Here is a 27,264-nt window from a genome sequence, read left to right on the forward strand (position 1 = left end):
TATCCAAGTTTCTGATTATCTGTGGAGGAGGCTATGTGACTCCTCCTAGATAGTCTTTGTCATTAATGCACTGTGGTGCAGATATTATTGGTATCTTACTTTCATTTGTGAATGTCCTCGCCACATTTTATCATCCAATATTTATTTTGATTTTGATTACTATTTCCCATGTTATATAACTGGCAGCACATAAGGCCTGTTGTGGGAGGATGTCAGGGCAGCATTTAGAGTATCCTCAACATTAAAGGGGTGATAGAATGCAAAACCGATTTTACCTTGTCATAGTTGAAAAACGACAGTTTGGAGGGTAAATAGGACATACATAGAACCTCAAAATCCCACTGACACCTTTTTCCTCTGCAAATCTCACAATTTGAAACTGCCTCTAAAAATGGGCAAATCTGAACAAAGCTAAAAGTTGACGTTAACTTCTCAACTCCTTCTCATTTGGCTCTACCTTCTATCTTTGTAACGCCCCAAAATTTACATAGGCCACTAACTGATCTGAGGTCAATTAGTCTTCTAAATCTCGTTCGCATAAATCTCAGAAATTTTATACATTGTTCATCTGCTGTTGCATTACTAAATTAACTTCTGAGACTTTTTTATGCGAGAAATCAACTATATAAAGCTCAAATATGGGCCATTTTACAAAAATGTATGGCCAATTGCAAATTTAGTACGACTGTTTCGGAGTTCAGGAGCTCCACAGTTTGCCGTGTGCTGGGGACCAAGAAGCTGGTTAAACCTGATTTAACCAAAAGGCCTCAGATTGAGCTGACCAGAGAGACAAAGGAATCGTGGCCTGTATGTAAAACCCAAAGCCTGGTTAATTCACACCTCTATGCGAAAGTCCCAGCCAGAAGGACAAGCCTCACAGCTGGCAGGAAGTCAAAGAACTACAAGATTGTAGTCTTCAAACTTTCAAGAGTTTTGAGTCTTCCTATTGGTTAAGCGGGACCATAAACACAGCATGGGGTCTCAGGCTATAAATAGCCTGTTAACCCCAAGATCTTCGCTTTTCCACGGTGACCCAGGTTACTACAGGAAGCACTCTAGTCCGGGCTAGCTAGCCAGCATCACCTCGCTGGTCGAGTTGGAGCTGGGACAATTTTATATCTGTCTGATATACCAAGGGGATCCGAGGAAATACTGGCCGAGTATTCCCTCATCTGCAGTGGGTTTAATCAGCCTGGATTCAAGAAAAGGACAGCGTTCTGTTTCTTGCTTTGTCGACCTGGATCACGTATCGTCCCCTGCTCTGGACGAAACAGATCGTTAAACTCTGGCGAGAGATTTAACTGACAAACAACGCACACCGTAAGGAGGCTTTACACAGTTCTGGGCAGACTTTAGAACTAGTGCGGTTGTTTTGTTTATTAATGAGCAAAGGGTTCGCTACCGCTTGTGCCATTAAGGTGATCTGTGATTGTAATCAGGTATTGGCCATATCTGGTTATTAATCTGTTTCTGTGAATGTATAAATTGATCACTATACGGTTTGATTTTGTTGTGTTAAGTAGCTGGGTTAAAACCGTAAGCGCTACCTGCTAAACCACTCCTTTGACGGAGTTTAGTTACTGTCTGGGAGACAATCGCGGAAATCAGCTGTTAGCCACTGAGCTGGCCGTTATCGATAACTAAGATCAGAGTGTTTTCTTTTCTTTTCCTCCTTTATTCTGTTCCTTTTACTAACACACACACGGACATATAAGCTAGCCACGTAGCTCCCGAGCTAACGCTGCTAACTTAACCACGTGGAGTTTGTATAGAGCTAATAGGTGATCTAGCATATGGTATAAACGTGCGCGTTGCCTAGCAACCCCCACCTCGGCTTCTTCAGCCCCTCTCCGTGCACCCAGCACCACTACCGCCCTCTTGAGGCTAAATGGTTTTGTGCAGCTCACAGGAGTAGCCATTTTTGGAGTTGTTTTTGTATTAGAACTACACTTCGACACCGCCCCTCCTCTTTCACTCACTCTCTCTCACACACACACACTCACACACACACACAGACACAGACGTGTCCACAAGACATGCTGCTTTTGTTTTTGCTTTGTTTGGTTGTGATATTGTAAAAGGTATACACGTTTTATTATTGAAGGATTATTGATTGGCTACTGATAATTGTGACGTTAATAAATTTGATTATACTTAATTAGCAGTTGCTGGGGATTATTTGTGTACTTGTTGTGATAATTGCTGGTCGAACGGGTCGCGCTCAAAATCACCCCTTCCTTTAATTCCTTTTATATAATTTTTCAAAAATGAGACTGTTCCACAGTTTGATTCACAGTCTTACACTTCAACAGTTTAACAATAAACTGAGACTTTCTTCGGTTGAAAAATAATGTTTTAAATTGACGAACATCATATCTGTAATCCATGGCTCAATTCAAACGGGATCAAAAAAAAATTATTATCTCTCCATTGACTCTCGTTCATATTTTTTCCGAATTAAGGTCCCATGGACCGGAATTAGAAGGGCAGGACTTCAGCTCTCTATTAAGAGACCTTAAGGAACAGCGTGAAATACCGTATATAACCATTCTAACCATTCTAAACTTTTAAGAAAGTTTTAACTTTAAAGTTCATATTTATTATGTATGTAGTCTGCATTACTTTTTACATGACTGTGTGAGGACACTGGAGCACCCACAGAAATCGCAAACTTCTTTTAGGGCACATTCAGACCAAAGCAAGTAATTCGCTGCAGGGTTGTGCACCGCTGAGAGTGTAACTTAAATTTGTGTGGTATCCTTTTGTGTTCTTTAGCCCCCAATGTATCACAAGTAGACCTTATATTTTACAATTATTGTTTTCCGTCAGATCGTTTTTATGATCCCATCATTTCCAACCGCACTTGAAGGCAGCTTCCTTTCGCAGAGAAAGATAAAAAGAAAAAGAATAGAGACGAGCGACTGTGCTTTGTGTTGGAGCTTGTTGCAGAAAACAGTCAGCTGTTGTTGCACAAACTCCTGGGCAGTTCAGTACTTGTGTTTTTTTTGCGTTTACTGTACAGTACTCTCAAAACCGACTGACAAGTCTGATCACCGGTTACATGATTGGCCACTGCAGGTTGATGTTGGGTTGCGCGTCTCCAAAAGTTGAATCTGTCTTAACTTGTCCCTGCAGGCTGCTACTGGTTTTTCTGGCACCACCCTGCACCCCTCAACTGACAAAACACAGTACCCCCATTCAAAATAAATGTGAAAACTTGTGTTTCTGCCAGATGGCCTGAGTGTTTGTGTAAATAAACCTTACTCAGCTCTCAGAACAGGACTGTCGAAGAAGTCAAAGAAGTGAGGCACTCGTTTTCTACTTATGATACAATAAGCCTATGTTTAGGTGTGTATGTAAAGGACAGACACTAGAGGGAATCATAGCATTTGCACAGACTACAGTCAGTATTTGTGGATGTGTGTGTATGATGGGAGAGATATTTGTATGATCATGCACATAAACCATAGACTGAATAAAATACTGAAGTGGTTCCTGTGATGTCACCTATAGGTTTCTAAAGAGACAAAATTAAGCTCAGAGTGGGCAGCTCTGGTGGCTCTGGAGACTTCCTGTGATGGCAGCCACCTGTCACTTGACCATCAGGCCTTTTCAGACCTGAATGTTTGAAGCAAAGTCCAGACCAAGGTTCATGTCTTTGTTATATAGTATACACTGATGCGGTTTGTTTTGGTTTCACAGTTATGCAAGCGCACTAAAGAACTATACATCGCATAACTACGTCCTGTCGTCACCACATACGTGAGCCGCATCTCCCAATACATGTAATTGATTGGATAGAAGACGGGCTTCCCTGTCCTCTCGTATCCTCTCTCTGGTGTTGGAATTGTTGTGAGATTTTCCAAACTGACTCCAAATGATTCTCCCCATGCTACCGCAGCTTGTTTTGTTTTGTGCGTTGTTGAGAAGACTGACACAGGAACTTTACTTGGGTCTTGAGGAGCTATAGCCCCCCCTCCCAGCTATAGAGACCAAAGCGTATTTTTTTTACAGTAAAGGATAAAGGAAACACATTGAATGAGAAGGTGTGTCCAAACTTTTGGCCTGTTCTGTATTGTATCATGTTTATTTCTGCTGTAAAGTTGGGCATTTTAACACAGGATTTATGGATATTGACTTGCTTTTGGAGCAAGCCTCAAGTGGCTATTCTATAAACTTGGCACTTCTGCATTGGCTTTATTTCTCAGCACTGCAGGTTGCTGCTTGACATCCTTTGCTACGGTTATCCAACTCTACTTTCAGGTTTTAACAGACCCCAAGAGATAGATATCCTAGATACATGGATTGTTCTTTAAAAGAGAACATACCATCAACTATAGGCTTGTTTATAGAGGAGGCTCATTGTTTTGGTGATGACATGCATTCATACATACGACTCAATGTTATTATTAATACTAATGTTAAGTTGAAACAAATGATTCTAATGTGAGATAAGGAGTTTCTAATTAAGTACCATATTAGTTAGGCAACCTCAATTTCTCACACTTTTTATAAACATGACAACATTCTCATATTCAGCAAGAGCAACAACATCAGTAACATGCAACACTGCTTACCATTGCCTCCCCACAATTTATACACTTTTTATTAATTTAAATTGGAAGTGAAGCATTGTTTCATAATTTAAAACTATGATCTAGACCTGCTTTACATGACTTGTTTTATGAGAAATAACTGTTAACTACACTCGATTAGCTTAATTTACACTGTTGCATTGTAAAAAGTTTAAAATGTGAAAATATAATTTATATCACTGTGTATATAAAGAGTGTACTCAAGTTTACACTCACCAAAGACCAGAGCCAGACCATGAGACGTTCCTACAGCAATCACACCTGCCACGGTCTGAACCAAAAAAAAAAAAAAGTACAGCTTAGACTTAATCAGAAGAAGTCAGGAAAAGCTAAACAAAAGCAAAACAACATAAAATAATATCAAACGTTCTGCCTCCACCAAAACCCACACAATCAAAAACCACAACCATGAACCTACCTGTGGGTGTACTTTATAGTAATAGTGGTTGCTCTTTTGAACAATCTTTCAATAGCAGTATTCTCATTGAGCTGCATTTTTATAAACTATGAAACCTCTTGCAAATGTGACCAACCTCACATTCTCTTTCTGCTTTGGTGCCACATTCGACACAAATGACCATCACATCCTATTACAGAGACTGGATCATTTATTTGGCATTAAAAAGGAACAGCACTAAGCTGGTTTAAGTCATTTTTATCAGATCAATCTAAGTTTGTTAACAACAAATTCTCCATGCAGGCTATAGTTATTCACAAGGCTCTGTGCTTGGATAAATTCTATTCACCTTATATTTGCTTCCTTTAGGCAATATTATACGGAAACACTTATACTAAAAACCTAGATGATCTATAACTTCCTGATGTTAAACTCAGGCAAAACTGAAGGTAATGTACTAAGACAGGGGTCTTCAACATGCTTTAAACCAAGGACCCCTAAACTGAAAAAGAGACAGAGCAGGGACCCCCCCCTACTACATACTGTATATTGTATAAAATTAAGTTGCATATTAAATTGGGCTTACAATAAAGTGCAGGGCGGCCTAAAGCCTTTATACATATTTCTTTAGTGCATAGAATACTAAGCTATTAAAATAATTATTGTGGGCATGATTTTATAAATCATCTTTAAATGTTGCACATACTGTACATGTGGTACACTGAATCCTTAGCATGTCTACCTTAGTGACTACATTACCTATAGGCCAGTAAACCTATCATCAGTGATTTATATTTGCTAATAATACATTGGATTCATGTTAAGACATTTTAATTTGGAAAAAAACTTCAAAAATTAACTATAATTTGGTGGCGCACCTGCAGTGACTGTTGAAGATATCTGTACTAAGATAAGATTCCTTTATTGTAATTACTCAGCACCTACATGCATTTAAATGAATTTTGTCCTCTTCATTTAAACCATCCTATACATGGGATCAGTGGGCAGCCACAGCACAGGGGAACAGCTCCACTTCTTCTACCAGTGCCTTGGTCAGGGGTACTGACAGGAGCACTTACCTAACATTTACCCATGCAAACATAGGGAGAACATGCAAACTCTATACAGAAAGGCCCGGTCTGGGGATCGAACCCATTACTCAGCAGTACTTTCTTGCTGTGAGATGACAGTGCTGGCCACTGAGCCACCATGCTTGGCCCTGTGGTCTTGTTGATACTTGGCCCTCCGAAACTCATTATCTAATAATATAGCTATTCTGGATGTCATTGCCCTGGCCTCCAGCACCACCGTAAGGAACCTTGGTGTTATCTTTTATATATGTCCCTAAACACACTGACAATGACTGACTGCTTTCACCTGCAAACACTGCAAATATTAGGTTCATACGGTCTCAAAAAGTGTGCTTTCTTGCTTGCACGTTTACATGAATCAGGATTGCACCTCTGACACAGTGAATATTTCACTCTTTTATATTCACTGCTACAATGACTATATTACTATTAGGTCTGTTCTGTATTGTACATACGTCTCTATTGCAAGTATGTCCGTCCTAGGAGAGGGTTCTCTCCTGAGTTGCTCTCCCTGATGATTCTTCCATAAAATCCATGGGTTTTTCTTGGGGAGTTTTTAATTATCTGATATGGGGGTTCAAAGGAAAGAGGGTGATGTATGTTGTACAGATTGTAAAGCCTTCTCAGGCTAATTTGTGATTTGCGATATTAGGCAAACATTGACTTGCTACTCCACTACACCTCTCACTATTTTCACACTACAGTTCAGAGTTCTATGTAAATGCTTTGTCTGCTTTCAAAAATATGTTCAACTTTGCTTTTTGTTGTATTTTTCTGTAAAACCTTCTTACACTGATCTACAGTAGTGTTTGTAGTTGATACAAATTATAATAAGCAATTCAAATAAATGCAAAAACCTTGAATGTGGGGCATCCCGGCAGCCTAATGGTTATGGTGCAACAAATTTTGGTTGACGTTGCATGTCATAGCCCTCTTTCTCCATTTATTTCATCATCATCATCATCATCATCATCATTCTATCAACTATCATCTGTTGATATAGGTAAAATGCCAAAAGCAACACCTTAAATCTTATATTTATCTCTTTTATATAGCCTCCTTTGAAATTATAAATTGCTAAAGTGCCCTATGAAACATAGTCAGCCATCAAAAGTTATATGGTGCCTTACCAAATTCGCCTTTAAACTAATACCATCTATCTAGGCTTAGTTAAATAAAATAATACTCACTATAGCAGTTGGCAGTCCAGCATCCACTTTGTCCTGAGGAAAATATGCAAATGTTTATTATAATTGATTAGTGTACTGCAACATGTGAAAAATTCTGAAGCTAGTACAAAAGGAAAGACTTTATAGTTAGTTATAGTAATAATAAAAAGTAGTAATATACATAGAATTACTAACTGATAATCATATTTCCAAACAAAAACAGAACCCTGTCATTGACAGATTAAATTAAATTGACTACTCCTCGTTTCTAAGATGTTATATCATTATTATTTGTCGTCCACATTTTGGAAAGCACAGTACTAAAGCTGTATTCTAATCAAAAACACAGGTTTTGTGTGCATGTGTCTTACAGCAGCAGAGACAATCTGTGCAGAGATGCCCTTCAGCAGGCTGTGTCGTAGAACAGACCCATGAACCGTCGCATTCAGATCCATTGTCCTCCTCCTTCTTCACACATGTACATGTCCACACACAGACACACACACAAGGAAGACATTTTCTGTTTAATTACCTTGTACATGCAAAGACAAGAAGGTATGCATAAAAAATAAGTTATAGTGGGTGTTTGTGTTGTTTGGCTGGTGGTCACGTCTTCAGAAGGTAAAGTCCACACAACAGCTTAATGCTCCAAAGAAATACTTTAATAGTGCAAAATAAGGCCCGCAACGTTTCGGCCCACAATTTGGCCTTCCTCAGGTGTGAGGAACCTGACACCTTCCTTCATCCTGAGGAAGGCCAAATTGTAGAAATGATGTGCCTTGCACTATTAAAGTATTTTTTCCGGAACATTAAGCTGTTGTGCGGACTTTAACTTCTTTGAACATTTAGGGCCCTATTTTAACGATCCAAGCACACAGCATAAAGCGCATGGCGCAGGTGCGTTTAGGGCGCGTCCAAATCCACTTTTCCTAGTTTGACGGCAGAAAAAAGGGTCCGTGCGCATGGTTCAATAGGGTTGTACTTAGTGGGCCCTATTTTAACGATCTGAAACGCAAGTATGAAACGCAAAACGCAAGTAGCTTTGTGGGCGGATCTCGGGCGCTGTTGCTATTATACCGGCGGGATAAATGACTCTTGCGCCCGACGCAAATCTAAAATGGGTTGGTCTGAAGTAGATAGGTGTGGTTTGGGCATAATGTGCAATAAACCAATCAGAGCGTCATCTCACATTCCCTTTAAGAGCATGGCGCTTGTTCCATGGCGGATTGCTATTATGACGGCGGATTTGCCTGGCGCACGCCAGCGGGAGCTGCCGATGCGAGATGCGGCAAAGTAATAAATGCCCGTCTTGACTGGGTGGCGATGTTGCTGCGGCCACTCGGGCGCATCTCCTCAAGTCTGGAGAGGATTGCTGCAGCAATGGAGCGTGGGCCTCCAAACGCACCACCTGGACCTGTTGTGCCCCTTCCTCCTCCCCCCACTTCATCTCCGTCCACCCGCTCCATCAGGAGCGCATCGCGCATTACTCCCGGACCAGATTCCACCGGAGTGTCCAATCCCACCGTAGTTCAACATCACGTCTCCTTAAGTCCTCTAATATCTCCTCATTTATGTCATCAACACATCCATGATTCATGGAAATGTGTAAAACACAACAAGCCACAAAGAATGCTGCGACTTTTTGAGGACTGCAAGTGCCTCCTGATCTATCCAAACACATGAAGCGCATTTTCAGTAATATTTTTCTTTGTAATTATGTATGGTTTTCAAAAATGGGAACTGCTGTAGATGAGAGAAGTGTATGCGCGTTGTGCACACGCTACTTTATGGCCAAGCATGCGCCCCTAAAATAGCATCTGAATAACGCGCTACTGACTTTGGACTAGCGCCACTGACTTTAGACTAGCGCCACTGACTTTAGACTAGCGCCACTGACTTTAGACTAGCGCCACTGACTTTAGACCAGGTTTTTCCTGGTCAGTGGCGGAATTGTTTTCTGAAACTGCAGAATAGCACAAAGTAACGTTTGCGCCGGAACGCTCCTCCTCTTTTCGCTGAACCGCCCCCGGGAGCGCAAATACATTCCCTAATTTACCGACGTGTGTCTGTGGAGGGAAAAGTCCGCTGTGCGTTGGGTGCAAAATAGGAATGATACATGCGTCGGTGTACAAAGGCAATTGCGCTGAGTGCAAGATAGGGCACAGTGTCTTCATTCATTCATAGGTGTGTTTTGGGCATAACATGCAATAAACCAATCAGTGTCATCTCCCATTCCCTTTAAAAGCCAGGCGCTTTGTACCTTGGTGCATTGCTATTATGATGGCGGATTTGCACCATAATATTTTTATTTGTAATCTTTTGCATGTTTGTATGCTGCTGCGCTTCCCTGTGTGTGTGTAACAAGCATAGTGTGCGCGCTGTGCATAAGCCTAGGCGCATTTTACTAATGCGCTGTTAAAATAACAATGAAATGCTGCGCTATCGACTTAGACCAGGTTTTTGTTGGTCAATGGCACGATCACTTCCCACTGCCTCAAGATAGCAATACAAGAATTCATCTGAACACACCTCCCTATAAGACCATGGGTGCAAAGATGGGCGCAGGTGCATTTGCTTTAAACAACGAGGCTCCTGGACGGTCTTAAAATAGCAAAGACACTTGCGTCAGCAACCACATGGATGTGCACAACATTGTCTTTTTTGAACTGGTGGTCACTTCTTAACTGGACTATTTAATGGTTAGTTGGCTAATGCTTGCTTTGCTTTGGTTGCTGCAGCAGCATCTGTATGGAGTCTTTGACTTACTGTCCAGAAAACTACACACCCTACCCACCCTACAGATGTCTCCAGCTTTGCACTATTAGTAAAGCACTGTGTCCCAAACTGACCCAGAGTGAAGCTTTGTTCACACACACTTAAACAAAGGTTCTAAATAAAATATGTTTCTAACTTAAGCTTATAGTACTTTAGCATTCAAATATATTTTACATTATATTTTAAAATATATTTTTCCAGGCGTGTACTCTGACATTAGGGTGTACTTTAGGTAAATTAAATTGCATTTGGTTTTCAATGTAATATTTAAATTTGACATATTTCAAATCTATCTAATTAAGACAGCTTGTTTTTTAGATTGTTATACATAGTTAGGGTTGTCACTTTTTAGTTGCTCTACAATGATAACAAATCTGCAGACTCACCTGCTAGCTTGCCACCTAAGTGAGGCAGCGGAGGCACCACAGATGAGCGAATCACTATGATTAAAAAGTGTGGTACAAATTAAATGGGTTGTTAAAAAAAAAGAACTTAGTTAATATTCTTGTTTGAGTCAGATTGGAATAGTATATATCATACTGTATGTCATCTGTTGAGTATGACTGATGTGTTTCTAATAAAATAAAAATTGCAAGTCATATAAAAAGAAAATTTGATTGCTGGAAGAATGTGACGTTAAACTGGTGTAATGAAGCCTAAAGTTAATAAAACAGTGAAAATGATGTTGTCAACAACATTATTTGTTTTTTTTTGTTGTTAGTTCCCCTTTAAAATTGTTTAAAGGGGAACTATGCAGTTTTTTTTTACCTTAATTTACGTTAACTGAACAGCTTCGGAGTCACTGGAATGGTTATATGACTTTTTTCGGGTTGAATGGTGGTCGTCTCGCTTCCCCCTAGCGCCTGTGAGCAGAAAAACCACCCTTGCAACTTTGGGCTGGCGGGCCACCGGACTCAGCGTCAGGAAGTATCGCGTGATATCAGGTCTCGCGATGTAACAAATTATGGCACTGCACATATATGCACCCCCATCCAGGAACCGGCTAGCTATAAGAACAAGGTAGCGATTTATAGTTTTTCACACTATTGTCATGGCTGAGCCGGCAAACAAAGAAGCAGAAAGCTAGGAAAGTATTGTCGGAGGAACAGAGAAAGAGGAAAAGGCAGACTGACCGAGCGAGGAGTCAGACACAAGTAAACATCGGACCTGCGTTTTCAGAATGGCGAGAACTGAGACAAATAAAAGCCTGCAAATCTGATGCTGACTTGGCCTTCTTGCTTTTGCACTTGTAAGTATCTTTGGGATAACCTCTGTTTAATCTTTGTATTTCTAGTTATTGTGACCTCAGGATGTTTGCTATTGTCTGTAAAGGTTTTTATTATGATCACTGTCTGTTACAGGTTACTAGCTAGCTAGTTAGCGGAGATGTTAGCATAGTCGGTGGACATGGCTCCGTGCGTTCGCCACCAGAAGGAGAAGATGGGGAGGGGGGGGGAGAGTCGCCAACGAGTTTTTACGACAGTGTTGCCAAATATCTATTTCGAAACTGTAGGCGTAGCTCTAGAGAAACCTGCGAGCAAAAAGTGCCAAAACTGCATAGCGCCCCTTAAAATGTATTATTACAAAAGAGAGAGTAAGTTAGTAATTATATAAGTTTATACAGTATATTTAGCATCTTTCAAGAGTACAATAAGTGTTGCAACAGATATAAAACACAGACTCCAGAAGAGTAAAGCAACATAAATGCCGCTGCTACCCAATGGGATGCACAAGGAGTGTGTGCGTGTGTGTGTCTGTATGTATGTGTGTACATGCCGTTTAAGATGTGCTGGGTCTCCACTGTCCGAGCTGGCCAGAGAGGAGGTGTCACAGGAGTGAGCATCCATGTTATCTGTGTTAAGCACGCAGTTATCCTCTAACACAAATGGTTCCTCCTCATCCTCCAGCTGCAGATACCACATAGGACAAAAACAAACACTTCAGCTACAAGGCTCACCTACATCCATTGTGGAGGGGGTCCACAAACAAATATGTTTACCTGATATCAAACTACTGTCTGTATCAGTAAGAACCTTCTACCTGCCCGGGGAATCCCCATATATTCATTGCTAAGCTAATGTTAAATCTGCTTCCGCCGTTATCTTCTCAGTATCCCAAACAACTTCAGACTGTTTAAGCGAATGGCCTAAACTTGATCCTGGGTGGTTTTAACCACTGTTACTGCTAAAAGATGCTAAGCCCATTTTTATCAGTGTATCACTTGTCCCACTCACAGCGATAGGACAAATGGACTGAAGGGCCAAACTTGAATATAAGAAAGAAATTAAGTACAAATTTGTTTATGACCTCAAGTCTGTTTGGGAAGGCCTGAAGTTGACGACAGGTCAACACAACAAGTGCAATATAGTTCCTTAACGCGTTACACCATTAGTGTTAAAAAGAGAACGTAAGAGCAGCAGTGGTGAGTTTGACACGTCTCTGTTGTACTGATAGAGTTAGTGTTGTGGAATGTACATTACACTGAATTTATCAAGACAACAGGAAGTGATGAGTTTACAGGGAAGTTTCTTACACCAGTATGATAGAATATCATATAAAAATAAAGTAAATAGAACTAAAGTATCTAAAATAGACCTGTTTCAAATACAGCCCTTGTTTACTCTGCAGCTGAGATAAATAAATGCACCTGGTAACTATTTACAGTATACATTACATTTTATCAACATATGCAAATAAAGTTTCCCAAACTTTTTTTTTTAACTAATGATGACTGTGGGAGGGATAATGACCCACTTGCTTTACATTATGCCGCTTATTACACCGTACTTACTAAAGAAATCAATAATTTGACACAAAATATTGATTTAAAAAGGGTCATCCTGAGTCAATGATCAGAACTGCTTCCATAGAAAATGTCATTATTCTCAGATAGACAGACAGACAGACAGACAGACACAAGAGTAGTGGTGCAGCTTCTTAAAGTGGATTAAAATGACTTTCAAAAAGTTGTTGTTACACTGTTGACAGCGTGTGATGCAGTATAGCACAGTGTAGTAGTCAAAGAGTAACATGTTCTCACCTCATTAAGGATGCTCTCCAGTGTGGGAGGTGTGTCCACTTGGGGAATGTCAAATTCCTTATCATCAATCTGAGGATAGAAGTATTACAAAGAAATGAAGGGTAAGAAAGCAGTATTTGTTTCTTTGTGCTTTCTTTGTTGTGTGCAACAGGGTTCAACATTAACCATGGCCCGATGGCCTTACTGTTGCCAAGAAAACAATCCTGTTAAACTGAAGAAGAAAAGAAAAAAAAAAGAAATCATCACAAAGTTTATATCTCCCACTCCTTTTTATTTTATATTTTTATTTATTTTTAATGGTGGGTCGATATAGTCTCGTACGACCAAATCGGACTCATCGGACAATTATTGTCATAAAGCTGCCTGACCACTAAGCATAAGCCTGGCACACTCGATTTGGGTTATTCTTAGTCACTCACTAAACTGATCCGGGTTGTGCGAGTCACTTGAGTCAGTATTGCTAAATCGCCAAGAAAACTCAGTCCTAGCCCATTGTCTCTAGCCACTAAAGTAGTAGGACGATATGGAGAAAATCAAATATCACGATATTTTTGACCAAATACCTCGATATCGATACCTCAACGATATTGTAGTGTTGACTATTGGTGCTTTCACAAAATATTTACACAATGAGATTTTTGATAATCATCAGTAATGTGGATATAATGACTAAGTGAAAGGCAAAATAATACAACAGTTACAACAGTCTGGTAAGTTCAGAAAATGACATCACTTTACTCTAATGCAGCCTTTAAAACCAGGAAAAGACACCACTTATGCTATATTACGATAGCCGAAATCTAAGACAATATCTAGTCTCATATCACGATATCAATATAATATTGATATATTGCCCAGCTCTAGTAGGAAGTTCTGTGGATTCACTCGATGCAGACTCACTATTTCAGATCTGATATATAGGCTTTCAATGTAGACATAGAAACAGGAACGGAGAAAGTCCTGCAGTGAATATATATATATATATATAAAAAAAATATATATATATATATATATATATATATATATATATTTTTTTTTTTTTTTTTTTTTTTTTTTTATTAAATCGATCAACCTAATTTTGATATGCTACATCTATACGCCAAACCTATAACCTATAATGATGTTATTTCAGAAGTGAAAGAATGGCTTTTGACCCTGACTCGAAGACAGACTTCACTCGCTCGTCTGCTACAGATCCACTCATGACAACATAGCCAGCTGACTGAGTCACTCACTCACTTGAGGACTCATGAGTGACTCATAAGTCCCATGGTCTGCGAGCCGAGGCGAGCTTGCAATGTTTCGGACTGTCTGCTCGACCTAATTGCATTTTAATATACTACATTTATACACCAAACCTACAGTAAGCCTAGGCTACGTGCAGAACATTGTATGTTATTTCAGAAGTGAAAAAATTGCTTTTGTTGTGGATTTGCTTTTCACCCTGACTCAAGGAGAGACTTCACTCGCTCTACAGATCCACTCATGACAACGTAGCCGGTTGATTCGCGCAACTGACTTGACTCACTTGAGGACTCATGAGTGAGTCCCATGGTCTGCGAGCTTGCAATGTTTCCGGCTCTTAGTCTGCGGGTCGGTAAGTTCCTATAACCTGCTACTGTCTCTGCTCACTCGGTCGCTTGAGTTGACTTGTGGAGTTGTTGTTGTTGTTGCTGACTACGAAATTGTAAATTATAAAGCTTTTGGCAGCTAAGATGGCTAGGACTATTAGTAGCTAATGTTGCAAGAGATTTGTGTGTGGTGCAGTTATCATTTTAGATTGAATTGTAGTAGGACTCAACTGATCCGAGTTAATGATACTAGAGACTTGCGACCCATCAGTTAATTTAAAGACACAGGTGAAAGATCCAAGTGAGTCACGACTCAAACAGTTTTAGTCAGTCAGCACCTTTTAGGTTAACTCACACTGTCAAAGTCTCATTGGTAATTAGAGATCGAATCACCTGCAATTATCATATGTAATAAATCACGTCCCATGTATAACGTAGAATATAATCAATATGTCTTGCAAACAACAACCATTTGAATCAGTTTACTCCTGTTTGGGCGAGTAGGTAAAACACGACGGAAGTGACGTCGCTTGAATGCACCACGGACGGCGAGTTTCACAACCAAAGATTCTCTCTGATTAAGCCTACCTTTACTTTAAAAACACTGAACATTACTGAAAGGGAACACATTATTAATCACTGTCTGGCGCACAGCTAGTGCCAACATTTCTTGTTTGGCTACGTTTTGGCATGAGCTGCATGGTAAACAATAACGTTACTTGATCACGTGATAATGTCCATTCGTTAGGTTAGGACTAACGTTAGTCTGTTCATAAATGTTTTGATACGATCACAAAGCTCAACATTAAAAAAAGCAAGATTTGTAGTTTCAACTAAAGCCGGCGTTTCGCTTATCACTTAACGTTACTGTCATTAAATAATGTGACAGCACAGACATCCTTGTTTACAGTGGCCATCTATGGGACAATCCAGCATGCGTAGCTGGACCTGTCATGAACTAGCTAGTGGTGGGTTTTCGTTTATAACAAAAACGTGTTTTCCCCCATAGACTGTAAAAAAAAAAATATATATATATATCATTATAGTCATTGTTTTTCCTCTGGACAGAGAGGAAATAATTGTGCAACCATCATGGTTTACCGACGGGAAAACAAGCGACTGCTGCTGCAGAGTCATTCATCACTCAAGCCTTCCATCGCCATGATGACATTAGAATAAATATAGAGTCTCTCACCGCGTCCATCTCCGTCAGGTTGAGCTGTGAGGAAGCAGAGAGTAGGCTGCGGGCGTCCGGAGAGTCCGACATCGCTGTGTATGGTATTTACATGCACAGGCTCACTGTGTCCCTCTGCTGTTCCTCTGGCAGGAACTATTACCATTAGGCCTACTTCTTCTTCTCTTGTTTAATGCCGGATTGCAAACAACTTTTAGGTGCATATCGCCACCTAGTGTACAGGAGTGTGTCACATCATGTCATTTTACAGTTCTCTTCAATTTTACTCAACCCTGTGTCTTTTCAAAGTTTTAATTGGTGCCTTCCTGGTGATTTTTATCCCCTTCCCCTCTCCTTCTGAATCCTGCCTCCTGAACCCTATCTTTAAACACCCGTCTTTTCACCTGATTTAATGTGCAGTACCATATGACATGTTCAGCCTTTTCTTTAACCCCACAGTTTTCACCATTCCTTTTTCCCATTGAAAACAAGGTGCCATTCAGTCCTGTGTGATCCACTCTGAGTCTTGTCATTTTAATTTCCTCCCGCCTGGTACTTTCCCTATGATTCTTTGTACTGACATACTTTTGCATTTTATGATATCCCCTTCTTTTCCCTTCCTTTCACCATTTCTGACATATATCAATTCCTTGTTCTTAACCATAGCTTCCTTCTCCTTTTCCAAGTGGAAATGGAATTGTTATTTCCTTTAGTGATGCCTCTTTTGCTAGTTTGTCTGCACCATTCCCTTCACCCCCTCATTTGCTGGCACCCAGCAGAACTGAACATCTATGCCACCCCGGTGTAATCTTAGCAAACTGTGATAAAGTTCTATAATAAGTAGACAATTATTAATTATATTTTATCTTTATTGCAAATCAAGTAAAAAATATGATCAGCTGGTTAATGTGGTTAGACTGGATATGGATTGGGCCATAGGAATTGATTTTAGTTGTGGTAATAAAAACATTTATACACCCTATGAGTGTTCTCGGAAATGAATATCTTAATAGATTGGCTTGTGTCATGTCTTTCATTCAAGATAATGCTTCCACATGCTTCTTTATTGTGGGTGATATCAATGCAGATGTTTCCAATGGCAGCTCTTTATTTGCCAAATATTTACTGCAGTTTTGTTCTGATAATGGTCTGATTCTTTCTAGCAAAGTGCTCTTGCCTGATAGTAGCTACACTTACATCTGTGAGGCATGGCACACAACCTCATGGCTAGATCACTGCATTTGCACGGCTGATGCACATGATTCTTTAGAGGCCATGAGAATTAATTATGAATTTGCCACAACTGATCATGTGCCTTTTTCTTTACCTGTAAATCTAGGCAATATACCTACTCTTGTGTCTGTAGATAACACCATGTGTATGGGGAAAATAGATTGGCCTAACCTGACTGAGGAGGATCTTAAAGAATACTATATTCAGTCTGACATCTTGTTGAGTAACACTGAATTACCAAAAGATTCTACTGCAGGCTGTGATATTAATTATAAGAACCCTCAACATGGTATTGAGCTGTGCTCCCTGTATGAGAATATTGTGAAGTCCCTCCTTGTTTCGAGCAGGCCCCTGTATAAGACACACAGATTGTACAAAGTCAAGCCAGGCCGTTGGAATGGCTATGTGGAAGAGATAGGCCCTACATGCTGAGGCAAGAAGGGCCTTCAAAGCATGGGTTGAGTCAGGCAGACATAAACATGGTCCCTTATTTGAATATAAGAGCGGAGTGTCTATTTGCACCCCTGGTACGAATAGCCTCGGCCACACAGCTGAGCTATTCACACCCTGTGACGTAACAACAAAAACACGTTGCTCGCGTGCACCGAAATCATGGCGGACGTTCATCTTCCATGACCGCACAAACTGGCAAGTTTTGTCTCTAAAGTTTATATATATTGAATTTCTAGCGGAAAATGGATACTACAGTTGCGCTTTCTGTCTTCAGTGAAAGCATACAACCGTTAGTTTGTTAGCTAGTACCTATTTTTTGTATACAGTACCGTTACCGAGCAACCAAGGCTTGAAGAAATCAATTGGTAAACAGTTTTCATTGTTCCGTAAGATCTGCTAGGTGAGTGGATAGTACGTTTACCTTTGGCATGGGAGTTTGGAGTTTGATTCCCCTGTGAGGCGATGTTATTTTTTTAATTTTGGATTGGATAATTTGCATGCAATTGCGCAAGTCAGGGCCCGCGAACGCGAAATCTTTTTTTGCAGGGTGGTAGGGGACGACTCATGAATATGATTCTGGGGGAATTTTTATGCACTGTTTTTTTTAACCTTTTTCTGAATCAATTTATGCTGGAAATATCTTTATGTAAAGGGAAACATAGATTACAATCCAAATATAAAAACATAATGGAATATTTTCCAGTAAGGCTCTCAGGCATTCTGTATTGCTTATTCTCCTTTGGATCGATGTTTCTAATTATATCTGAGTCATCACACATGTAGACTAGGCAACATTTACTCTTCCATTCTCTTTTGCATCTTTTGTTGAGGAAGTAACCTCCTTAAATGTGCATATTAAAATTATTCACCTGAATGATACATGAATTCATTTTAATGAGTTAATAAACCCCTGGAGCCGGTTGCACCAACAGGGCTTTACTAAGCCTGGTCCTAACTGCTAAGTAGGTCTTAGTTAAGACCAGTCTTAAGAGTTGACCTAACGTCTGTTGCACCAACCAAACTTAAGCCTAGGCTTAACTACGCCTGGTCTTAGCGTTGCGCGTCCATGTGTTGTTGACCAGCAGCGTACGTTGCTAGGTTACGCTGTAACGTTGCTAGGTTACGCTGTAAACTATCTTCCGCTGTTTTGTTAACTTGTAACGTTAGCCGTATCAATGGAGGAGCAAAGAAAAAGAAAAGAAAATTTCACCGACATTGAGATACGAAAGTTAATAGAGCTGTACAGTCAGCACAGACTCACACTGACTGCCAAGCAATCAAATACAATAACAAACAAGAAAAAACAAACAACATGGAGACAGATAACAGAGGCGATTAACGATTGCTCTGACTCCGGCTGCCTTCGGACAGAAAGCGATGTAAGAAAGAAGTGGAAAGACCTCCTGAGCAAAGCAAAAAAAGATTTGTCTGCAAAAAAACACCACCCGACCGGCGGGGGTCCTCCCCCAAAATCTTCCGTGTACAGTACCATCATTGTGGATATCTTTGGAGAGGATTCCCCGGCTTTTATTGGTTTGGTCGGTGCGGAAAGTGGCGGTACCGACATGGAAGAAACTGCTGTCTCTCCAGAGATGGATGTCGATCACTCAAGCGAGAGTGTGATTTGTGAAGGTGTGTATATATATTAGAGTAGCCTAGAATAACAGTTTTAGTAGTTGTCTTATAACAATAGGCCTATGACATATTATCTGTATTTTTAGACTCGATGGAGGACCCAGTCACTCCACAAAGTTCTCACGAACACAGCAGCGGTGCACCGCCGGTGAAACGGATGAGGAGGCTGGATAATCTTCAGCAGACACTTCTTGAGAAAGAAATTGTTAGAGTGGAGACTGAAACAAAAAAATTACAGACCGAGCAGGAAAAGTTGGAACTTGAAAAACAAAAGATATTGTTAGAAATACAGTTGCTCCAACAACAGATAAACAGGTCATCTTCGCCTATTTCTGAAGAGGATGGGCGGTCTTTTGTAATTCTGTAAATAAGCCTAATGGCAAATTGTGTACAATGAATCAATGACAAATAAAAAAAAAAGTTTATTATAGACCAACTGGACTTTCTTTGTGGCTTATTATGGTTTACAACCTGCAGATAATTGGCAGAATTATTTGTAACATTTATAAAGCATTAATAATGCGTGTACGGACTAGTCGTCCACCGACATCGTCATGCCCTGCATGGTCCACAGGGTCGACACCTTCCTCCGGCACCGGCTGATGGTGTTGCCTAGGAAGAAGGATCCTCTTTGTGACACAGATGTTGTGGAGGACAGTGCACGCTGCTATTACGGTGCAGACTTGCTCAGGGTGCATCCGCATCTCTCCATGAAGACAATGAAACCTAGAAAAAATAGTCAATGATTATTGTAAAACCTAAATGTGTCACTTTTTTACTATTGATAAATGAGCAAAACTTGGTCACTAAATATTTAACATTACATTTTTTGGGATTATTTTGACGATCGCCATATTCGTAGTCTTTTCGTTTTGAATTATATTGCTATATTTGCTTCTTATTTATTAAATACAGGCAATTGGTTTATGAAAAATTTATTAAAATTAAGATACAATTTATCCAAAACGAAATTCACTTTAATTCACTGTTCACTTTTCATAATCTAATATATTTTAACAAATATGAAGCAACTGCTAGCCGCCAATGTATATAGTTTTCAGTGATCTAGTGACAGCACTACATCAGCACCATGGATAGGGGAACAGACACTGCGGAAAGGATTTTACCTGCGCTTGAGGACTCCGATGCACCGCTCAACGAGTGACCTAGTGGTGGTGTGGATGGTGTTATACCGTCGTTCTTGCTCAGTCCTCGGAGCAATTATAGGCGTCATCAGCCAGTGTTTCAGTGGGTATCCACTGTCGCCGAGAAGCAGCCCGTTTACTCTTCCAGCCTCGAAATCCTGGTATAACGCACTCTCCCGGAGGATGCGTGCGTCATGGGTAGATCCAGGCCATCTCGCCACCAAATTAAAGATTTTATAATTGGCGTCACAAGCAATCTGCACATTGATTGAATGGTATCCCTTGCGGTTGACATACAGATACTCATGATCAGATGGTGCCTGGATCCGGACGTGAGTCCCATCGATGCAGCCCACAATACCAGGAATGCCAGAGGCCCGGCGGAATCGGTGTTTCATCACCGCAGACTCGGCCTCAGTGGGGAGGTGAGCAGATCGCGGAAGGCGACGGCTCAGTGCCAGTGACACTCTGCGGATTGCCCGGCATGCGGTGGATTTGTGGACATTAATCATATCTCCAACAGTGTTTTGAAACGCACCATTTGCATAAAAACGTAGCGCTATTAACAGCTGTAACGCTGGTGTCAATGCTGCGTTGTGGTTCGATACATACTGTAAGTCGGGTGACAGCTCTTCAACAAGTTCATATATATCCCTCCGACAGAATCGAAACCTCTCTATCAGCTCCTCATCATTGTATATGTCCAATGGATTGCTTCTGTCCCTAATAACTCTCTCCCGTCTAAAAGCCCGCTCATTGTAAAATCTGTGTATAAGGCGCGCCATGTCTATAGGCTACTGTCTTTAGTTATGTGGTTACAAAGTGGTTACTATAGAAACATTATCTATCGGATAACGGCTATTAACGGCCTAGATTTTGAATTTACGCCTGCTACTGACTAGGTGTAAGATTTACGCCCGGTCTTAGCGAGAAGAGGACTTAAGCCTGGACGGTGCAACTGTCGTAACTTTTAGGTCGGACTTAGAATGCTGAGTTAAGACCTACTTACCTTAAGACCAGGCGTAAGCCCTGTTGGTGCAACCGGCTCCTGGACTGTAATATTTCAGATGTGTTTGAGCAAGATTTCTGCTCATGTTCAAAACGTTGTGCACTTTCAAAATACAGTATATCTCATCTGTGTTCTCTGGTTTGGAGGAGTCGTGATATTGTGAGAAAAATAAAGTGATAATACGATATTACAAGAATAAAGTCACTATATTTCAGAAAATAATCTATACCTGCACCATAGTCTGCTGTGCATTACGTGATTGCTCTGCTGATACGGTAGATTTCAGACCTCCTGACAGACACAGAGCCCCGTTTGGGACGCTGGTCTCTGAATCAGACAGTTTAGGGAAGTGGCTGTACGCTGCTCTACATCGGAGGTGGAAACAATAATATGCACAAATAGGGACACATCCACGTCCATTATAAACCTGAAGCTGCCCAGACCAGGGAAGGCGCGCTGCAGCAGCGTCGTGTCTGTGCCGCTGCTCGTCTCTATTTTTACAGCGAGAGTGGACACTAAGCGACGCACAGGTCTGCTTCAGAGCTCCGTGTGTTTGAGTCTGACCCATAGACTGGAAATGTCGCGTAATGAAAGGTTGACAAGTAAATGTGTGGCTGAGGGGGCTCCGTAGGATGATCATGTTTAATAAACACGTTTTATTTCGCTTGTCATTCTAATTCTATTATTATTGGGAAGTAGACCTATGGGCGACACGGCGCCCCCAACACTTTTGACGCCCTAGGCAATCGCCTAGGTCGCCTATGGCAATCGCCGGCCCTGACCGTGAGGGTTGGTACAGGGAGAGGAGGTCAGTGAGGTATGAGGGGGCCAGATGGTGGAGGGCTTTGTAGGTGAGGACCTGGATTTTGTAGGTGATCCGGTGGGAGATGGGAAGCCAGTGGAGTTGTTTTAGGACTGGAGTGATGTGGTGCCAGGATTTGGAGCGGTTGATGAGTCAGGAGGCTGAGTTCTGGACCAGTTGGAATTGGTTGATGTTGGTAGAGCTGATGCCGAGAAGAAGTGAGTTGCAGTAGTCCAGTCGGGAGGAGATGAAGGCGTGAATGAGTCTTTCAGCAGCGGGGGGTGTGAGAGAGGGTCTGATTTTGGCGATGTTGTGGAGGTGAAAGAAAAAGGTTTTAATGACTTGACAGATGTGAGGCTCAAGGGAGAGGGTAGAATCAAAGATAACGCCAAGGTTGCGGGCCTGGGGAGATGGGGAGACAATGGTGCCGTCGATGGTGAGAGTGGGGTTATTGGTTTTGCTGAGTGTGGATTTGGAGCCTATGAGGAGGAATTCTGTTTTGTCGCTGTTGAGTTTGAGGAAGTTGTGTTGCGTCCAGGTTTTAATAGCTGACAGACAGGAGTTGATGTGGGAGAGGGGAGGATTGTGGGGGGATTTGGTGCTGAGGTAGATCTGGGTGTCATCGGCATAGCAGTGGAAGTCCAGGTTGAAGTGGCGGGGTATCTGACCAAGAGGGAGGATGTAGATGATGAAGAGGAGGGGGCAGAGTATGGAGCCTTGGGGAACACCTTGAGTGACTATGGCTGTGGCAGAGGTGTGGTTATGGAGAGAGATGAAGTGGGATCTGTTGGATAGGAAGGAGTGGAGCCAGCTGAGTGCAGTACCTTCGATACCGAGGTCTTTGAGTCTGGTGAGCAGGATGTTATGGCTCATGGTATCGAAGGCTGCACTCAGGTCGAGGAGGATGAGGATGCTGAGGGAACCGGTGTCAGCAGAGGTGAGGAGGTCGTTGAGGACTTTGAGGAGAGCGGTTTCTGTGTTGTGGAGGGGGCGAAAACCAGATTGGAGAGGTTCGAATTGGTCTTGTGATTCTTTGTCCAGATAGTGCTGGCCATAAAACAGTTACTAAGGGTCTGCTCCCAATATGTCTCAGACTTTGACATTAAGTACAATTCTAAGAAGAGTAATATTATGATTGTAGAAGCAGGGAGGACAATAAACTGTCATTTCCTGCTTTCTCTCTGTCTGGTACTGTCCTTAAAGTGTGTGATGAGGTCAAATACTTAGGGCACTATATAACTGATGACCTGTCTGATGATAGGGACATTAATAGACAGTACTGTATGATGTATGCACAAGCTAATATGCTAAATCGCAAATGTAGTATGTGTTCATTGTCTGTGAAGACCACCCTTTTTTTTGCTCCCCAATGTATACCTCCCATTTGTGGCGGCGCTATAAAAAAAAGCAGTATGCAGAAACTCAATGTGACATATAATGATGGAACGAGGCTGCTGCTTAAAATGCAGTGCAAGCCAAATGTTTGTAAGATCAAGGTGAGGTAACTCTATTGTCCCCGAGGGGCAATTGTTTGTACAGCCAGCAGACAGACATAAAGACAAGACACACAACAATACAGCAAAACATGAAATACCCACAGTATCTAAAACACAATAGTACATAAAATACATACATTTAAAACAGTTCTGGCAAATTGTTTAAAATGGAAATGCCATGGAAGTTAAAAGAAGGATAAAAGAGTTTCTGAGTCTATTCGACCTGCATCTGCCCATGGAGTACCTACAGCCTGAGGGAAGTAGCTTAAACTGGCAGGACAAGGGGGGGCTAGGATCCGTAGCAATGGATTGGGCCTTCTTTGCCACTCTGTTGGAGTAGACGTGGGAGAGAGTGGGGAAGTTGATGTCTGCAATGTTGCCACATGTCCTAACGATACTCTCTAGTCGTTTTTTTGTTTTTTATGGACAGAGAACCAAACAAGCAGATAAAACAGAAGGTTAAAACAGACTCAATAAAGCAGGAATAAAACATTCTCATAAAAGTGGGGTTGATTTCTAATAAGATTCCTCAGTTTTCGGTAAAAGTACATACGCTGATGGGCTTTGGCACAAACAGCATCAGTGTGTGGTTCAAAACATAGCTTGCTATCAATTATTGTTCCAAGGTATAATATTCTTGTACTATCTCAACAGGTTGGCCATCAATGATAGTGGGGGGAAGAGGGGGTCATGGTTCCTAAAATCAATAATTAATTTTTTAGTCTTGAAAACATTTATGTTTAAAAACGAGGGCTTACAACAATCATTAAAATCCTTCGCTATTGGTCTGTGGTCAATCACACTTTCATTAAGAAATGACAAAATGACAGAATTGTCTGCAAATTTAAAAACCTGTCTTCTATCATATTGTGAACAGCATTCATTTGTGTATAAGACAAAAAGGAGAGGGGAGAGGACACATCCTTGGGGGGAGCCAGTAGAAGATAAAAGATTGCCAGATAAAACACCATTAACTTTAACCCTTTGGGATCTTGAGGTTAAAAAGTCAACTAGCCAGGCTATTAGCCCTGGGTTGATGTTGTGTGTCTTTAAAAGTCTTTCTGCTAAAATGTGGGGTTGAATACACTTAAAAGCTGATGAAAAATCAATAAATATTAGTCGTACAAATTGCTTTGCCCCTTCCAGATGGATAAAAACTGTGTTGAGCAGGCTGCCAGTAGCATCCTCGACCCCCCTTCCTGCCCTGTAGGCAAATTGTAAGGGGTCGCGTTGTGGCTGTGTTATTGCTAAAATCTCCTCTTTGATATTTTTTTCAAAAGCTTTCATAATGAGAGAAGTGAGGGCCACTGGTCTAAAATCATTAAGTGATTTAGGTCCTTTGGTCTTAGGCACAATCACTGACTCTTTCCAGAGATGAGGTACCGGTTTGATTGAAGTGACTTATAAAGGCGAGTATGTCAGACAGTGGCTCTGCATAGCTTTTGAGGAGGCGGCCACCAATATTGTCTGGACCAGGGCTCTTCCTTTCCTTCACCTCCCTAAGAATGTTGTGAACTCTGTCTGCGAAAAACTGACTGACTGACGTGCTGACGTGTACGGTAAGCGTATTGTCACTTCCGGTGTTCCCGTGTTCCAAACGCTAGTTTGCTGCTCCAGCGAAAACTTACTCAACTCTGCTTTATTGTTTAAATTAGCAGCTATTTGCCTGGGTTGCATTTGAATTACAATTGTTCTACTCAAGCACTTATACTTCGCTTCCCTTACAGCGACTGCCTTGCTGATCTTACAGTTGTTAAAACGCTGTTAGCTACTTTAGCTTAGCCATTAGCAATGGCTAATTCCTCTCCCTCTCCTGCTCTCTCTTGCTCTGTGTGTCAAATGTTTAGCTATTCCTCTGCCTCCTTTAGTGATAACGATACATGTAATAAATGTAATATATTCGCTGCTCTGGAGGCAAAGCTTAGTGAGTTTGAGGCACGGCTCCGCATCATGGAATCAGAATCATATGCTTCCGTAGCTAGCCAGCGCCACGTAGTTGATTCGGGCCAAAATACTGTAGCTTCTGCTAGCTGTCCCCCGGCAGACCCCGAGCAGCCAGGCGAGTGGGTGACTGTCCGAGGGAAGCGTAGCGTTAGATCTAAACCAGGGAGTGCACATGATGACAGTCGCTCTAAACCGGAGCATCTTCGCCTCTCTAACAGTTTCTCCCTACTCAGTGATACACCCGCTGAGAAGCCAATTCTGGTTATTGGGAGCTCTATACTGCGACATGTGAAGCCGCCGGCCCCTGCAGCTGCGGTCATATGTGTCCCCGGGGCTAGAGCGGGTGATATAGAATCCCATCTAAAGCTGCTGGCTAAAAAGAACCGTAAATACAGTAAGATCATTCTTCACGTAGGTGGTAATGGTCGTAAATCGGAGATCACTAAAATGAATGTTGAGTCACTTTGTGCATATGCAAAGACAATGTCGGACTCAGTAGTGTTCTCTGGACCCCGCCAAACCGGACCAGTGATGAAATGTACAGCCGTACGTCATCCTTCACCGCTGGTTGTCGGGGTGGTGCCCAGCTAACGATGTGGGCTATGTGAATAACTGGAGGGCGTTCTGGGGAAAGCCTAGTCTGATTAGGAGAGACGGCATTCATCCCACCTGGGACGGAGCCGCTCTCATATCAAAAAATCTGACCGAGTCTATTATCGGTCATAAACAATGACAACCCAAATTTGATATTAGTAATCAGAGGTGCAGTGCAATGCGCCCCTCTGTGCTTCCGTTGGAGCAGTCGCCCACTCAAAGTCTAATAAGCACGGTGTCTGTCCCCTGACTCAGATCGGTTAAATCAAAGGTAAACAAAAGATGCGCTAAACTTAACAACCTAATTGGAATTTAAAAAAATTAAAAATTAAAAGACTGCAACAATAGAACAAAATAGGAAATTTAGATGTGGACTATTAAATATTAGATCTCTGTCTTCTAAAGCAGTATTGGTAAACGATTTGATATCAGATAATAAAATTGATTTATTTTGTCTTACTGAAAACTGGCTGGACCATGAAGAATATGTTAGTCTAAATGAAGCCACTCCTCCCAGTCATATTAATAGTCCAATTCTTAGAGGCTCAGGCCGAGGAGGGGGAGTTGCAGCCATCTTTGATTCAAGCCTGTTAATTAATCCTAAACCTAAACTAAATTATAACTCGTTTGAGAGTCTTGTTCTTAATCTTCAACATCCAAAATGGAAAACATTACAGCCAATTATATTTGTTGTTGTATGTTTTGTTGTTTGCTGGATTTTTATCTGAATTCTCTGAGTTTTTATCATGTTTAGTCCTTAAATCAGACAAAGTAGCTACTTATTGTAGGTGATTTTAATATCCATGTGGACGTTGACAGTGATAGCCTTAGTACTGCTTTCAACTCATTGTTAGATTCAATCGGTTTCAGTCAGAGTGTGCACAAGGCGACGCACTGTTTTAACCACACCCTCGACCTTGTGCTGGCATATGGTATTGAAATTGAGGATTTAATAATATTTCCGCAGAATTCGGTATTATCAGATCATTCTTTAATTACTTTCGAATTCTTACTACCTGACTATACTAAATTAGATAAGAGCTTCTACACTAGATGCCTATCTGACAGTGCTATAGCTAAATTTAAGGAAGATATTGCAACAGCATTTGACTCTATGTCATTCCTTAACATAACAGAGGAC

General features: G+C 41.2%; 3 protein-coding genes across 7 annotated transcripts in view; 1 reads left to right on the top strand and 2 right to left on the bottom strand.

Annotated features, from left to right (window-relative positions):
- Positions 1-15,989, bottom strand: part of vps8 (VPS8 subunit of CORVET complex) — an 83,230-nt gene extending 67,241 nt beyond the window's left edge. For 3 of the 5 annotated variants that reach the window (XM_039783331.1, XM_039783333.1, XM_039783330.1), the window contains exons 1-7: positions 15,834-15,989; positions 13,068-13,136; positions 11,804-11,934; positions 10,414-10,467; positions 7,624-7,720; positions 7,274-7,306; positions 4,812-4,866 (exon numbers count right to left, since the gene is read on the bottom strand). In XM_039783331.1, coding sequence (XP_039639265.1) covers positions 4,812-4,866; positions 7,274-7,306; positions 7,624-7,720; positions 10,414-10,467; positions 11,804-11,934; positions 13,068-13,136; positions 15,834-15,905 — 511 coding nt within the window. In that variant the 5' untranslated portion in view covers positions 15,906-15,989. The remainder of the gene's footprint in view (positions 1-4,811; positions 4,867-7,273; positions 7,307-7,623; positions 7,721-10,413; positions 10,468-11,803; positions 11,935-13,067; positions 13,137-15,833) is intronic. The other 2 variants (XM_039783334.1, XM_039783332.1) reach the window with 1 other exon arrangement.
- Positions 15,990-18,427: 2,438 nt separating this feature from the next.
- Positions 18,428-19,500, top strand: LOC120547808 (myb/SANT-like DNA-binding domain-containing protein 4). The gene is made up of 2 exons (XM_039783503.1): positions 18,428-19,130; positions 19,220-19,500. Exons 1-2 carry the CDS (start codon positions 18,674-18,676, stop codon positions 19,498-19,500), a joined length of 738 nt encoding a protein of 245 aa, XP_039639437.1. The 5' UTR covers positions 18,428-18,673.
- Positions 19,397-21,322, bottom strand: LOC120547719 (putative nuclease HARBI1). The gene is made up of 2 exons (XM_039783337.1): positions 20,261-21,322; positions 19,397-19,859 (listed from the first exon to the last, which is right to left on the bottom strand). The coding sequence occupies exons 1-2, from the start codon at positions 21,061-21,063 to the stop codon at positions 19,637-19,639; spliced, it is 1,026 nt and encodes a 341-aa protein (XP_039639271.1). The 5' UTR covers positions 21,064-21,322; the 3' UTR covers positions 19,397-19,636.
- Between the last annotated feature and the right edge of the window lie 5,942 nt (positions 21,323-27,264).

Source organism: Perca fluviatilis, chromosome 19 (genome assembly GCF_010015445.1).
Source record: "Perca fluviatilis chromosome 19, GENO_Pfluv_1.0, whole genome shotgun sequence".
NCBI lineage: Eukaryota > Metazoa > Chordata > Actinopteri > Perciformes > Percidae > Perca > Perca fluviatilis.